General features: G+C 34.6%; 1 protein-coding gene across 1 annotated transcript in view; it reads left to right on the forward strand.

The window, feature by feature from the left end:
• The window catches only part of ACYP2 (acylphosphatase 2), a 175,189-nt gene that overhangs the window by 13,112 nt on the left and 147,755 nt on the right, over positions 1–14,322 (forward strand). The window contains exons 2-3 of the mRNA XM_027131672.1: positions 1,484–1,500; positions 3,019–3,128. Of these exons, the coding sequence (XP_026987473.1) occupies positions 1,484–1,500; positions 3,019–3,128 (127 nt within the window). The remainder of the gene's footprint in view (positions 1–1,483; positions 1,501–3,018; positions 3,129–14,322) is intronic.

Genomic DNA, 14,322 nt, shown 5'->3' on the forward strand with positions numbered 1-14,322 from the left:
GCGGAGCACAGGCTCCGGACGCGCAGGCTCAGTGGCCTTGGCTCACGGGCCCAGCCGCTCTGCGGCATGTGGGATCTTCCCGGACCGGGACACGAATCGGCAGGCGGACTCTCAACCACTGCGCCACCAGGGAAGCCCGATAGGTATCTTTTAAAATATTTTTTATAGGCCCATAAGAATTTCACTTGTGATACTATCCTGTCTTTTTTGCTCCACTATTTTTTTCTGCGTATTCATTTGGTACCACAATACACTACCCTCAGGAAACAAATGATACTCCTTGTTATTACAAATCTGCTTACAAAACTACATAAAATTACCCAAGCCACGGATCTTGTCTTCTGTATCCTCTTAATCAGGCTCAATTGCTGTTTGGAGAAGCAATATCTTTTGACCTCTCTGAGATTGATTTGATCTATCCCCTGTGATTTGCCTATTTTTTTTCTAATTTTTAAAAATTGAGGTATAATTTACATTCAGTAACATTCACCCTTTTTAGTATACAGTTCAATGAGTTTTGATAAATGCATACAGTCATGTAACCACCACCACTACCAGCACAACTGAGACATAAAACAGTCCAATCACCCCAAAAATTTCCCTCGTGCTCCTTTTCGGCGCCCCACTGCTTCCCACTCCCGCCCTTGGCAATCACAGATCAGTTTCCTGTCCCTGTAGTTTTGCCTTTTCCAGAAAGTGGAATTAAAATAGTAATGTGTTATTACATTTAAACTTGAATTTAGTCCTTGTATTTAAAGAAGACATTCTATTTATTTATTTAATTTATTTATTTTTGGCTGCGTTTGGTCTTCGTTGCTGCACATGGGCTTTCTCTAGTTGCGGCGAGCGGGGGCTACTCTTCGTTGCAGTGTGAGGGCTTCTCATTGCCATGGCTTCTCTTGTTGCGGAGCACGGGCTGTAGGCACATGGGCTTCAGTAGTTGTGGCACGCGGGCTTCAGTAGTTGTGGCTCACGGGCTCTAGAGTGCAGGCTCAGTAGTTGTGGTGTACGGGCTTAGTTGCTCCGTGGCAAGTGGGATCTTTCCAGATCAGGGCTTGAACCCGTGTCCCCTGCATTGGCAGGTGGATTCTTAATCACTGTGCCACCAGGGAAGCCCCTAAAGAAGACATTCTAAAAGCTGAGGGTGGGTAAGTTTTATGCCAGCACACTCAACTGTTCTTGTAGTAATTATTTTGTTTTATTTAGCATTTTAAAATAGAAGGAATATGCAGTTTGGCGTTTCATTATACTTTGGTTTCAGAATATTATTCTTTTTCTTCAAAAATAACCTTCCTTTTTCTCTTTTTGTTTTAAAAGAAAAGAATTTTTAAAAAACACTTTCTGAATGCATTCAGATATTAAAGGTTTTGTTCATTTCATTTACTTACTATTTAATAAACTAGATGAAAGCTAAGTCAGGAAATATATACTTTTTTTTAAAGGTAGACAACCTGACATTTCTTTTCATCTTTCTCTTATACAGGTGTTTGCTTCAGGATGGTAAGTCACCAATCTGTTTATTATTTTTTGCCATCTCCCTCCCACCCCCACTGTTATTTAGTCACAGAGACAGAGCAGTTATCTACTTAGTGCTAATCTATTGCTAATTTCCTGTCCTTGACAGTGAATGAAGAAATATTTGTATTTCTTTCAAGTTACTGGTTGAGATTTTTATTAAGGATGTCTTTTAAAAGTAGCCTATTAAAAACATTACAGCCTTCCTAGTTTTCCGTTAATATTTCTATGAATTTCGAAAGTACCTCTCTTGGGGTGATCCAATTGAACATTTTGATTAGGTATATTTAATACACAGTATGGGGGTCTTCCACTTGTTCTGGATGGAAGAATCTCTCCAGTCAACGGTACATATCTTGAATTGCAAAATGAGAAAAGCCCATTGTTGCACAAGGAAGTGGTTCCTAGGTTTTTAAAGTTAAAACCCCTTGCTGCCTTTTAGATATTTATTTTAAAATATTTATTTTAAAATACTTTTAAAATATCGATTTTTAAAATATAGTACTCCTTTCTTAAAGTTAAACGTGGCATGTATTCTCACCTACTGTTTGAGCTGGGAATCACTAGCTAGGTCTCTGTTCCTAACCTCTAAGGGTTCTAACAGGTTCCCACAAGTCAAGTCTCTGCCTTTTGAGATAGTCGCATCCCCTGGAGTTCAGATTGTCTCCTTTTTCCTTGCTATCTGTGAAGGCGTGACATTTTCAGAACCCAGCCCTTCCAGCAATCCTAGCTGTAATCATCTTGGTTTGCACTGCTTCATTTAGTTGGGGACGTGGAGTGTAGAGCTCTTGGTCACCCTGGGCTCCAAACAGGAGAAGAGCATGTTTCTAAAAAATGCTGGTATTCTGGCTCCACAAGAATTTTAGTGTGATGTAGTTAAAGTAATGCAAAATAAAAATGTTTCTAGGTTTGCATGTGCTGGTAGCATAATTGAATTTGGAATCAGGAAAAGGAATTTTAAAAAACTATTACGAATAATAGGAGAAATAAATTTACTCATAGGCAATTATAACAATTGCGTGGCAAGTCCAGAGTCAACAGAGAACACTGGAATCTTTTAATCCAATTCTTTATGTTGATAATAACTGGATATTTTTGCTCAGTGATTAAGAATCTTGGAGTGATCATCATTTGAAACCCAGATTGACAGTGTAATTTAGCATTAGCCGGTTGTGAGGGCAATGCAACTGAGCTTTATGGATTCCAAAACACATCATGGAAATTGTTTTCTGAAATAATTCCCACCATCAGTTTATTTTCTCATAACGTGCTTGTCTTTACTGAATGTGGAATTTAGCACACACACAAAAAATACCATTTAAACGAAAGTTTTTGTAAATATAGGTATTACTATGGGTCAACTACACAATCTTTGGCATAGACTATATTTTAAAGTAATCAGCTTTTTTGTGACCATACCTTTTTGAATGTTAGAATCAAGTATGTTGTAAATTCAGACCTTTGATGTTGGACTTCGTCTCTCTTGTTTTCTCCTGAAACCAGTACACCGAAGATGAGGCAAGGAAAATAGGGGTGGTTGGCTGGGTGAAGAATACCAGCAAAGGCACTGTGACAGGCCAAGTGCAAGGCCCCGAAGATAAAGTCAATTCCATGTAAGTAATAAGACTAATAACACACTCATGCAACTTATGAACTTATTTCAATGTTTGGTTGTACAATAAGAATAGAATTGATGGACCAAATTTAGTTTGTAGATTATCACTAAACCAACATGCTTTTAGGCAGACCAGCAAAGAAATTTTCAGAGTTGAGAGTGGAATTTCTACGTCTAGGAATGGATTTCCCGCTTGGGCAGGCCCTCAGAAAGAGCAGTAGCATCACTCTCCAATCTGTATGAAATGTGTTCTGTTCAGTCTCCTCTAACATGAAGGAAACATCCAGGGTCAAATGTTTCTCATCAGAAGTGGTTGTGACAGAAGCATAGTGTTTTAGGATGGTTCTTGAAGTTCTTAAAGAGCCTGCAAGGCAAAAAGTTGCCATTTCCTTTGTATTGTTTAAGTATCTTATTTATCTAATTGTAATTTTATTTTTACTGTCAATGAAAGTGTGTTTGATGAGCTGTATAGTTACCATGATATGAGTCCTTGCAGTGCAAAGGAGATCAGATTCAGTTGTAGGGAAAAAAGTGCCTTGTGTACACAGTGTCATTTTCAAAGACATTATCTTTTCAGCTTCCTAATTGCCACTGCTCTCTGTAGTCTTATTTTTTAAATAAAAATTGCTCCTATTTATCGAGCATTTGCAACATGTTAGGTAATGTGCTAAACACTTTACATGGATTGTCTCATTTAATCTTCACAACATGTCTTACGAGGTAGCTACTCATTAATACCCAATTTACTTTATTATTTGCAATTTATCTTTGTTTTCTTTACTTAATGTTTTCAGATTTCAAGAGCAATACTTTTTTACTTGTTGTAATAAGTGAAGTAATAAAATGTAGAGAGGTATAAAAGCAAAGTTAGTAATCGGCCCCTCCTTTCTACTTCCTTCCCCTTTATGTAACCTGAGCCAGTGGCTTTGTGAATCCTATCCAAAGCTTTCTTTTTCACTTAAAAATACTTAATTGTACGTTTAAAATTAGGGTTTTGCATGCTTTTACCGAAATAGAATACTTCATGCATATTTTTCTGTAACTAGTATTTTTTACTTTATGGATGTTCAACAATCAAGAAATATATAAGTACCAATTCCTTATTTTTTCTAATTTCTTTATGTATAGGTACATATTTGCATTTGTGCATAAACCATACCGCAACCTGAAGAGTGGGGTCCAAAATTCAATTTCATAAAATGTGGGGTAACAGTTAATGGAAAACTTATCTTTTTCAGTAGGATGGTCACAAAATGCACAAATGAGAGGACTGTGAGCAACATTATACAGAACTAATAGTTCAGTGGATGAGAAAATGCCAGATGACTATGATATAGTTTGAGATTGGGGACCACATGGAGGATGGACGCTCATGCCAATCATGTTATACCCTAATCCATGTTGTAGCAAGTTTTTGATTAATTTCCTTAACATAATCATATCATAAATTCTGCCCATTTTTCCTTTCCAACCCCTGCACACCATTCTTCCCTGCCATGCTGCCAGTCATCTGTGTTAGCAACCGGTGTGTGTTTCCTTCCATGTTTGTCTCCATGTTTGCCTTTACACAAGACACACACACACACACACTTGGGTGTACATATATTTGGGGGTTTTGTTCAATGTTTGCTTTTTAAAAATGGGATTGTGGTGTATGCACCTCTCTGCATCTCACTTTTATTTTATTTTATTTTTTTAATATAAATTTATTTATTTATTTATTTTTGGCTGTGTTGGGTCTTCGTTGCTGCGAGCAGGCTTTCGCTAGACCACTTTCACTGTGGCAGGCGGGGGCTACTGTTTGTTGCGGTGCGTGGTCTTCTCATTGCTGTGGCTTCTCTTGCTGTGGAGCATGGGTTCTAGGCATGTGTGCTCTGTAGTTGTGGCTCGCGGGCTTAGGTGCTCTGCAACATGTGGGATCTTCCAGACCAGGGCTCGAACCCGTGTCCCCTGCATTGGCAGACGGATTCTTAACCACTGCACCACCAGGGAAGTCCCTGCATTTCATTTTATCATTCAAAAATACATCCAGGAAAATCCCTCCAAGTCAAATGGTGTAACACTAATTCATTCTTTCTAATGGCTGCTTAATATTCTACAGTATAGATGTACCATTATTTATTACCTTATTGCTGGGAACTCATTTTGTTACTTTTTATTTTTTTCCACAATAAGAGCAATGATGCAATAAACATTTTATTGGTGATTTTATTTTTATGAGATAGATTTCTAGGAGTGTGATTTTGTTGGTTGAAGTGTCTTGCATACTTTTAATTTAAAAATATTTGCCTGACTGCTTTTCAGAACAGCTGTAAACAATTACATTTTTTTCTATTCATCCTGTTGGCAGTTGGTACTGTTGCACTCTCATTTTTCTTTTATCTGATTTGGTGTAGAGTGAGATATTATTTTTTTTTACTGTAGTTTGCATTTCTCTAATTGATAGTTAGTTGGAGCATCTTCATGCTATGTGGATTTGTTCTCATGGATTCCCTTTTCACATCCTTTACCAATTTTCTCACTGGATTGCTTGCCTCTTGCCAATTTTTAACAGCACTTTGTATACTGGTGATGACTACTAACTCATTATCTGTTATCTCTTTTCCAAGTATTCCCCAAATCTATCATTTGCCTATTAGTTTTGTTTATGGTAGCTTTTACAACATAAATTGTTTTTCATTTTTATGAACTTAGATATGGCTATCTTTTCTTTCTGGTTAAAAAACAGATTGTGTGTTGTTTCCTAGCTTTCCTTCTAACTTTTTGATGCTTTATTTATTACATTAGGCATCTACTCCATCTGGAATTTGTTTCTTATTTATAATATGAGATTGGAGACTATTTCCTACCAGATGGATAGGGAGTTGTGCCAGCACCATTTATTAAATAGTCACTCTTTCCCCATTGAATTGAGATATGTTTTTGTCAATATATTAAAATCTCATATAAACTGGATTTTATTTCTGGCTTTTCTGTTCTGGTCCACTGATTGATATATCTATTCCTATACTAATACTCCATATTGATTTAATTACAGTGGCTTTATAGTATATTTTCTTTCATTATTCTTTTTCATTCACTTTTTTGCTTTCTTGGGCATTTATTTTCTCTCTAAACTTTAAGATAATTTTATCTATTTAATTGGAATAATATATTTTTTTAACTTCCCTAATTGTCTTACAAATATGTTTTTTTAAAAAAGAAAACTTTCTTTTTTAAAACAGTTTTAGAGTTACAGAAGAATTGTGACAATAGTACAGAGGGTTTCCGTATACTCCTCACCCTTTCCCCATTAACATTTTACATTAGTATGATACATATGTTACAATTAATGAACCAGTATTGATGTACTGGGTATTAAGTAAAGTCCATAGTTTGTTCAGATTTCCTCAGCTTTTACCTAATGTCTCTTTTCTCTTTTAGGAGCCCATGTTTTACTTGCTTTTTAATTGCACATTTTTATGACATAAGAGAATTGTTATTAAATCTTTCCATCTAAGAATATGGATATCTTTTCATTTGTTCAGATTTTAAAAATTATCCTTCAATGTGATTTTCTGGTTATCACCATCTAAGTTTTGTGCTTTTCTTGCAGAGTTTATTCCTAAGTATTTGCCTTAGTCAGTTTGGCTTCAGTAACAAAGCACCGTATAGACTGGGTGGTTTATAAACAACAGAAATTCTCAGAGTTATGGAGGATGGAAGTGCAAGATCAGGGTGCAAGCATGGTCAGGTTCTGGTGAGGGCCCTCTTCTGGGTTGCAGACTGTTGACTTCTCATTGTATTCTCCTATGGCACAAAGAGAGCTAGTTAGCTCTCTGGCCTGTTCTTATAAGGACACTAATCTCATTCATGAGAGTTCTATCCTCATGACCTAATTACCTCTCAAACACCCCACCTCCAAATACCATCACATTGGAGATGAAGTATCAAGCTATAAATTTGGGGAGGACCCAAACATTCATTCCGTAACAATATTTTATTGCTTTTTTTCACAATTATGTATGGAATATTTTTCCATTTTTGTTTCCGGGTATTTATGCTAGAATAAGGAAAGCCTAATGATGTTAGTATATTTATCTTATAGAGTTACCTTATCAAATATTCTCATTGTACTAGATTTGATTGTTGTTTTTTTTGTAAACTATAGTCTATTAGATTTCCTAAGTATACAATTCTGTAGTTAGCCAAAATAGTGTCTCTTTTATCCAGTGTTTATTTCATTTGCTAGACCTCCTCACAGCAATGTTGAATAGTAATAGCCATAGCAAACATTCCTGTCTGGTTTCTGATTTTATTTGAAATGGCTTTATTTTTTCACCATGATGATGAAGAATGATGTTTGCTGTTGATTTTTGGTAAATAAACTTCATTACATTGAATTTCACTCTTGAATTCCTTGAATTAAGCTCTAGTTGGTCACAGTGTGTTATTCTCTTGAGTCATTGCTGAATACTGCTTCCCAATGTTTCATTTAGAAATTTTGCATCTGTACTTATACGTGAGATTATGGTTTCCTTTTTTTGGGGGGGGAGGGTTGTTACTGTATCAGGTTTTGGTGTTAAAAGTTCTGCTGGTTCATGAAATGTATTAGGAAGTTTCCCTTTTCATTCATTCTGGAATAATTTAAATAATACTGGGATTACTGTTCTTAGGTTAGCTGAAATAAGTTATGAAATCACTTGGTCCTGGTGCTTTCTTAATGATAGGCCTTTAATCACCTTTCCAATCTGGTCTATTGTAATTGGTGTATTTGGGTTTGCCACTTGTTCCCAGATTCATTTATATTTTGCTAGGAAATTATCCAATTCTTTTTTCAAATTATCTACTTGTCCTAGGGTTTCAAATTTGTGGTTATAGATTTTATAGTTTTTAAAATCTCTTCTGTATCTGTGTTTATATCTCCTTTGAAAATTCCTAATCTTATATAGTTTTATTCTCTCCTCATTTTTCCTTAATCAGTCTCGGAAGAAATTTATCTATTTTATTGGTATATCTTAAAAGGCAGCTTTTGGATTTATTGATCATTTCTACTTTTTTGGTTTTCCATTCCTTAATTTCAACTTTTATCTTTATTAATTCCCTCTTTTTTATTTCTTTGCTGCTTGGTCTCTAAGTCTTCAACATGAGTGGTAGTTGCCTTTAATTTTAGCCTTTTTACATTAAAGATGGTAATTTGGCATTTACCCTAAACACATCTTTTGAGTTCTTCCATAGGTTTTGGTAAAAAGTCTTCTTTTCATTGCTTTCTGGAGAGTTTGTATTTTCATGTTTTATTTCCTCTTTGAGCAAATATCCAATGGTATTCTGTGTATGTGTTTTTTAAGCTTCCAGTGGTTATGTTTTTTTAGTCACCTTTTATTACTTATTTCTATTTCTATTTAATGATGATCAGAGAATGGGGCCTAGAAAATCTCTACTTTGAAAAAATTGTTAAACCTTTCTGATGATGTGATTTATTTTGGATAGATCAATTAGGATGGGTGATCCAATTAGGATGCTTTAGGTTGCAAGAAATAGAATATCTGTTAAAAGTAGCTTAATGAAGTGGCTGATTTTTCTCACTTTCCAAAAAACTGGGGCAGGTAGTTCCAGGGTTGGTCCAGTTGCTCCATTATATTAGGGTTCTGGGGTCAGTTCCTCTGGGACCCTCCTGACCTATCTGTTCTGCTTGCCTGCAAGTCCTTCACACCCTCACAGGGTCAATTCAAAGCAGGAAGAATGTGAGACTTTTTCCCTTCTCTTCTAAGAGAGGAAATTCTTAAAAGACCCTGGCAGATTGCTCTACAGGTTCCATTGGACAGAGCAAGGTCACAAGCCTATGCCCTGGCTTCAAGTGATATTAGGGAAGTATCTGGCATTTTTAGCTTTCCTTCTAACAAGTGGGATTTGGGATCAAGAAGGAAGAGAGAGAGAGGAATGGATGTTAGGGAGACACCCAATGATGTTTGCTGTAAAAGAGACCTGAAAGGAACATATGTTCTCTTTCTGAGGCATATGAGATTTCATCTGTCTCTCTCTCTCTCTCTCTCTCTATCTATCTATCTATCTATCTATCTACCTATCTGTCTTTGAATGTGTTGATTATGTTATTCCATTCCAGTATTTTTTGACAACTAAATCCATTTAATTATGAAAGAGGTGTATTTTGTTTTTGTTTTTCGGGTTTTTTTTGGCCATGCCGCACCACACCCAGCTTGTGGGATTTTAGTTCCCCGACCAGGGACTGAACCCAGACCCTCGGCAGGGAAAGCGTGGAGTCCAAACCACTGGACCGCCAGGGAATTCCCATGAAAGAGGTGTATTGAAGTCTTTCTGTATAACTGTATTTTCATCGTTATCATTGCAGTTTAATTTTTCTTTACATTTCTTGCTATTGTGTTGTTTGATACTACAGATATATGACTTGTGTCATCTTCACAAACAGTGTCTTTTTTCATTACATAGTGTTTGTCTTTATACATTTTAATGCTTTTAAATTTAATTTATACCTTGCTACTCCCTCTTTCTTTTAAATTTACATTTCATTGGTATTTCTATGTTTACCTTTATATTTTTATCCACTCTTGATCATTTTAAGGGTGCTTTTAATAAACAACATAGAGCTATGTTTTGTTGTTTAACGCATTTTGAAAGTTTTTCTCTTTTAATGTCAGAGTTCACTCTTTTCAAATTTAGTATAATAATTGGTTTGTACACAAACTTGGTTTCTTCATATTTAGTATAATAGTAGTTTGTAACAATTTTATTCTTCTATGTTACTTTACTATTATTACTTTTAGTTTTAATCATCAATACACTTTTTTTATAGTGAACTACAACACATATATAGAAAAATGCATAAGATATTAATGTGCAGGTTGATGAATTAGTATAAAGCAAAGATCTTTCTCCTGCAGTATCACCTTGGATCAAATGTCCATGGATCATATGCATGGGTCTGTTTTTCTGGATTCTCTGTTCTGTTTCATTGGTCTGTTTGTCTATCCTTGCACCACTACCATGCCATGTTAATTATTTTAGCTTTATCATAAGTCCTGGCATCCGGTAGACAAGTTATTCTAACTCTTTGTCAAGGTTGTGTTGGCCATTCCAGTACCTTCCATTACCAAGTAGATTTTAGATCAAGTTGTCAAGTTCCACGAAACAACCTGTTGACTTTTGACTGGCATTGCACTGAATGTAAAGATAAATTTAGGGAGAATTTATGTTATAAATGTGATAAATCTCTCATTTATTTTGTTCTTCTTGAACTCTCTCAATAGTATATTATAATTTTCTGCATAAAAGTCTTGCATATTTCCTCCCGAGGTATTTGATAGTTTTGATGCTATTATAAATGCTATCTTCTTAAGCATTTTTCCTGTTTATTGCTAATATATAGAAAATCAATTGAGTTTTGTGTATTGCCTTATTTCCAGTGACTTTGCTAGACTGACTTGTTGATTCTAATAATTTACATGAAGAATCTTTTGAATTTATTGTTTTGAATATTATCTGAGGATAATGAGAGTTTTATTTTTTTCCTTTCCTATTCTTTCACCTTTTATTTCTTTTCCTTGCTTCACTACACTGATTAGGACTTTAAGTATTTAAATATTGTGCAGAGGTAGTAGTAATAATTGGCATCCATGTCTTGTTACTGATCTCAAACTTTCAACATTTTACTTTTAAATAGTATACTTGGTAAAAGTTTTTTTGTAGGTACTATTTATCAGATTATTAAAATTACCTTCTACTTTTAAAATCACAAATGGATACTGCATCCTAACAAATACTTTTTCTATATCAATTAATATGATGATATGATTTTTCTCCTTTATTCTGTTATTGGGACAAATTATATTGATTGATATTCTAATATAATCAGTACTATATTCCTGGAATAAACTCAAATTAGTCATGACTGATTTTCCTTTTTATATATTGCTGGATATTGTTTGCTCACATTTCGTTTAAGATTCTTACATGTATGTTCACATGAGAGATGGGTCTGTAATTTTCCTTTCTTATAATGTCAAAGTTAAGTTATGTTTATCTAGAATTTTTATAATCTTGATATTATTCTGTAAATAGTAGAATTCATCACCAATTAATTCTGGGCCTGGAGTTTTCTTTGTTCCAATGTTTTAAATTACAGATTGAATTCCTTTAACACTTATAAGACTTTTCATATTTCCTTTTCCTTTTGTCAATTTTGGTAAGTTGTATTTAAAAAAAAATTGTCCATATTTTCTAAATTTCCAATCTATCGGCATAAAATCTTATTATCTTTTTAATATTGCAGTATGAATTGTGCTGTTGACCTTTAATTTCTGACATTAGTTGTCTGGGCTTTTTTGTTTGTTTTTTTTCTCCCTAGGCCTTTATCAGTCAATATTCTTAGTCTTTCAAAGAATCAACCTCTGCCTTTGTTGATCCTTTCTATATATGATGTTTCCTGTTTCATTAATTTTGTTGTTATAATTTTGCTGCAATTATTTTCTTCCTTCAATTTTCTTAGTTAGTTTGTTGCTCTTTTTTCTAACTTTTTGAGATGGATGCTTAGTGAATTGATTTTTTAGCCTTTCTTTTTAAAATATATAGCATTTTTAAAGCCATTTTAAAAGCCAATTTGCTTTCTAAGCACTGTTTTATCTGTATCTCATAAGTTTTTATATACAGTTTAAAAAATTTTTTCAAGATATATTCTAATTTTCAGTGTAATTTTCTGTTTGACCTATCAATTATGTAGAAATATATTTATTAGTTTCTAAATATATCTAGCTTTCCTAGGTATCTTTTTGTTATTGATTTCTACCTAATTACCTTATAATCAGAGAACATCCTGTATATAATTTCAATCCTTTGAAGTTTGTTGAGACTGTTTTTATGGCCCAGTATATGATCATTTTTATAAAACTTCTCTATGCCTTACAAAGAATGTATATTCTGTAATCATTGGATATAGAGTTCTGTATGTTCATTAAATCAAATTTGCCATATCATATTATCTAAAACCCATACTGGGTTTGTTTTTGACTGCTTGTCCAGTTATGATTGTGGACTTGCTTCTTTTATTCTGGTAGATTTGTCAATTTTTTCTATATATCTTTTGAGTCCATGTTATTTTAAAATTTTTTTTGTGGTACGCGGGCCTCTCACCCTTGTGGCCTCTCCCGTTGTGGAGCACAGGCTCCGGACACGCAGGCTCAGCGGCCATGGCTCATGGGCCCAGCCACTCTGCGGCATGTGGGATCTTCCCGGACCGGGGCACGAACCCGCGTCCCCTGCATCGGCAGGTGGACTCTCAACCACTGCGCCACCAGGGAAGCCCTTCAGTCCATGTTATTTGATGCATGCAAATTTAGACCTGTTGTAGTCTCCTGGTGACTTAAGCCTTCTATCATTGTAAAGTGTTTCTCTCTATCTTTAATAATGCTTTTTGCCTTAAAATTACTTTATCTGATATTAATAGAGTTATACAAGCTTAATTTATGAATGTGTTTGAATAATTTCCCGTTGTTTCATTTTCAATGTTTCTTTCTCATTATGTTTTATATGTGTCCATTTTAAACAGCATATAGTTGGTTTTTTTTCTTTATGTAGTCATATAACCTTTGTTTTCAAATTAGACTGTTTAGTTCATTTAAGCTTAATGGAATTACTGGTATATTTAGAATTAAATTTATATCTTACTGTGTTCTTTCCACTTGTTTTATCAGTTCTATGTTTCCTCTTTCTAGCCTTCATTCGGATTGAATATTTTTTATTATTCTTTTTTTCTCTATTAGTTTAAAAGTTGTATATTCTTTTATTCTCTTACTAGTGCTTTTCCTGGAGATACAACATACAACCATAACATATCAAAATTTGATATTAATTTAGGCCTTTATTCTTTTTTCCAACAATGCAAGATCTATAGCACCTTTTAAGGCCATTTATCTCCCTATTTACTTAGATGCTATAGTGGTGTATTTTAATGATCTATTTTAAAGTTCATAAGACATTATTTTTAAAAGTCAGTATTTGGTGGGTTTCCTATAGATTTGCCATTTTTGTTGCTCTTTTCCCTCCTAAATTCTCTGGGCTTCTGTGTAGGAATATTTCCATTCTGCCAAAAGAATGTTCTTTAGTATTTTCTTTAATTTGGGCCTGCTGGTGATGTGTTACCTGAGAACTGTGTTTCAGTTTTTGTCTCTGTGTGTTTTTATTTTACCTTCATTCTTGAAAAATATCTTTGTTGTGAGTAGAATTCTAACATGCCATTTATTTTTTTCAGTTCCTTGTGGATACCATGAGAGTGTCTGGCATCCATTGCTTTGTTTGAAGCTGGCTGTTGGCTTTACTCTTTGCTTCTTTAAAGTAACTTAGCTGCATTTAAGACAGCAACGATAGTAAAATTGCCAGTTTATGATTTGCAATAATAAATACAACATTAAGCCTGTCAGGTTTAGGTGATTTTCTCCAGTAATATTTAGTTCTCTGGGTACAGATGCAGAGAAGGCAGGAGGTAGGGTTCATTCCAGAGCTGGTTGTTGCCAGCTACAAAAAGCAGAAGTGATAGAGCAGGGGCTTACGGATATTTACAAGGGTGTGAATAGAATGATGAATCCCGGAATCTAGTTTGGACAAGAAGAGAAATGAACTGGGAGGTAATTGACGGGCAGTGAGAAATGATTGCCTTATTCAGTTTTGGATCTAAGCATATGGAACAGCTGTCAGTACTGTTTTGTTGCACAATGCAATCCTAGAATCAGTGGAATCAGTATAAAGGAAGGGATGAAATGGGGGATGTGAAACATCCCTGATGTTGCTTAACCCACTGTGACTGATGATCCAGGGTAGATGGGCTCTTTCAAAAACTGACTTTTTCTGTGTCCAGTGGTTCTATAACTTAATCGGAGCATTGCTAAGTGGAAATTCCTCCAGGCGTTTGAAAGATTACTGAAATTTTGCTCATTTCTATGTTGCCATGATTTTCTTTCTTTCTTTTTTTTTTTTTTTACTGCTCTTTACTATGGGATAGTCAAACATATACAGGACAATGAACCAACCCCACGTGTCTATTACCCAGTTTCAATAACAATATCTGACAATCTTGTTTCACATATTCCTCCAACTTTTCTTTTGTTTTTGTTATTGTTAGACTTCTTGATGCAGATTTCCTGCATCATATTATTCACTGGTAGGTTACCTTGAAAGGTACGAAA

This window comes from Aethalodelphis obliquidens, unplaced genomic scaffold (assembly GCF_003676395.1).
Source record: "Aethalodelphis obliquidens isolate GAN/ISIS:26980383/991018 unplaced genomic scaffold, ASM367639v1 scaffold40, whole genome shotgun sequence".
NCBI classification, from domain to species: Eukaryota; Metazoa; Chordata; class Mammalia; order Artiodactyla; family Delphinidae; genus Aethalodelphis; species Aethalodelphis obliquidens.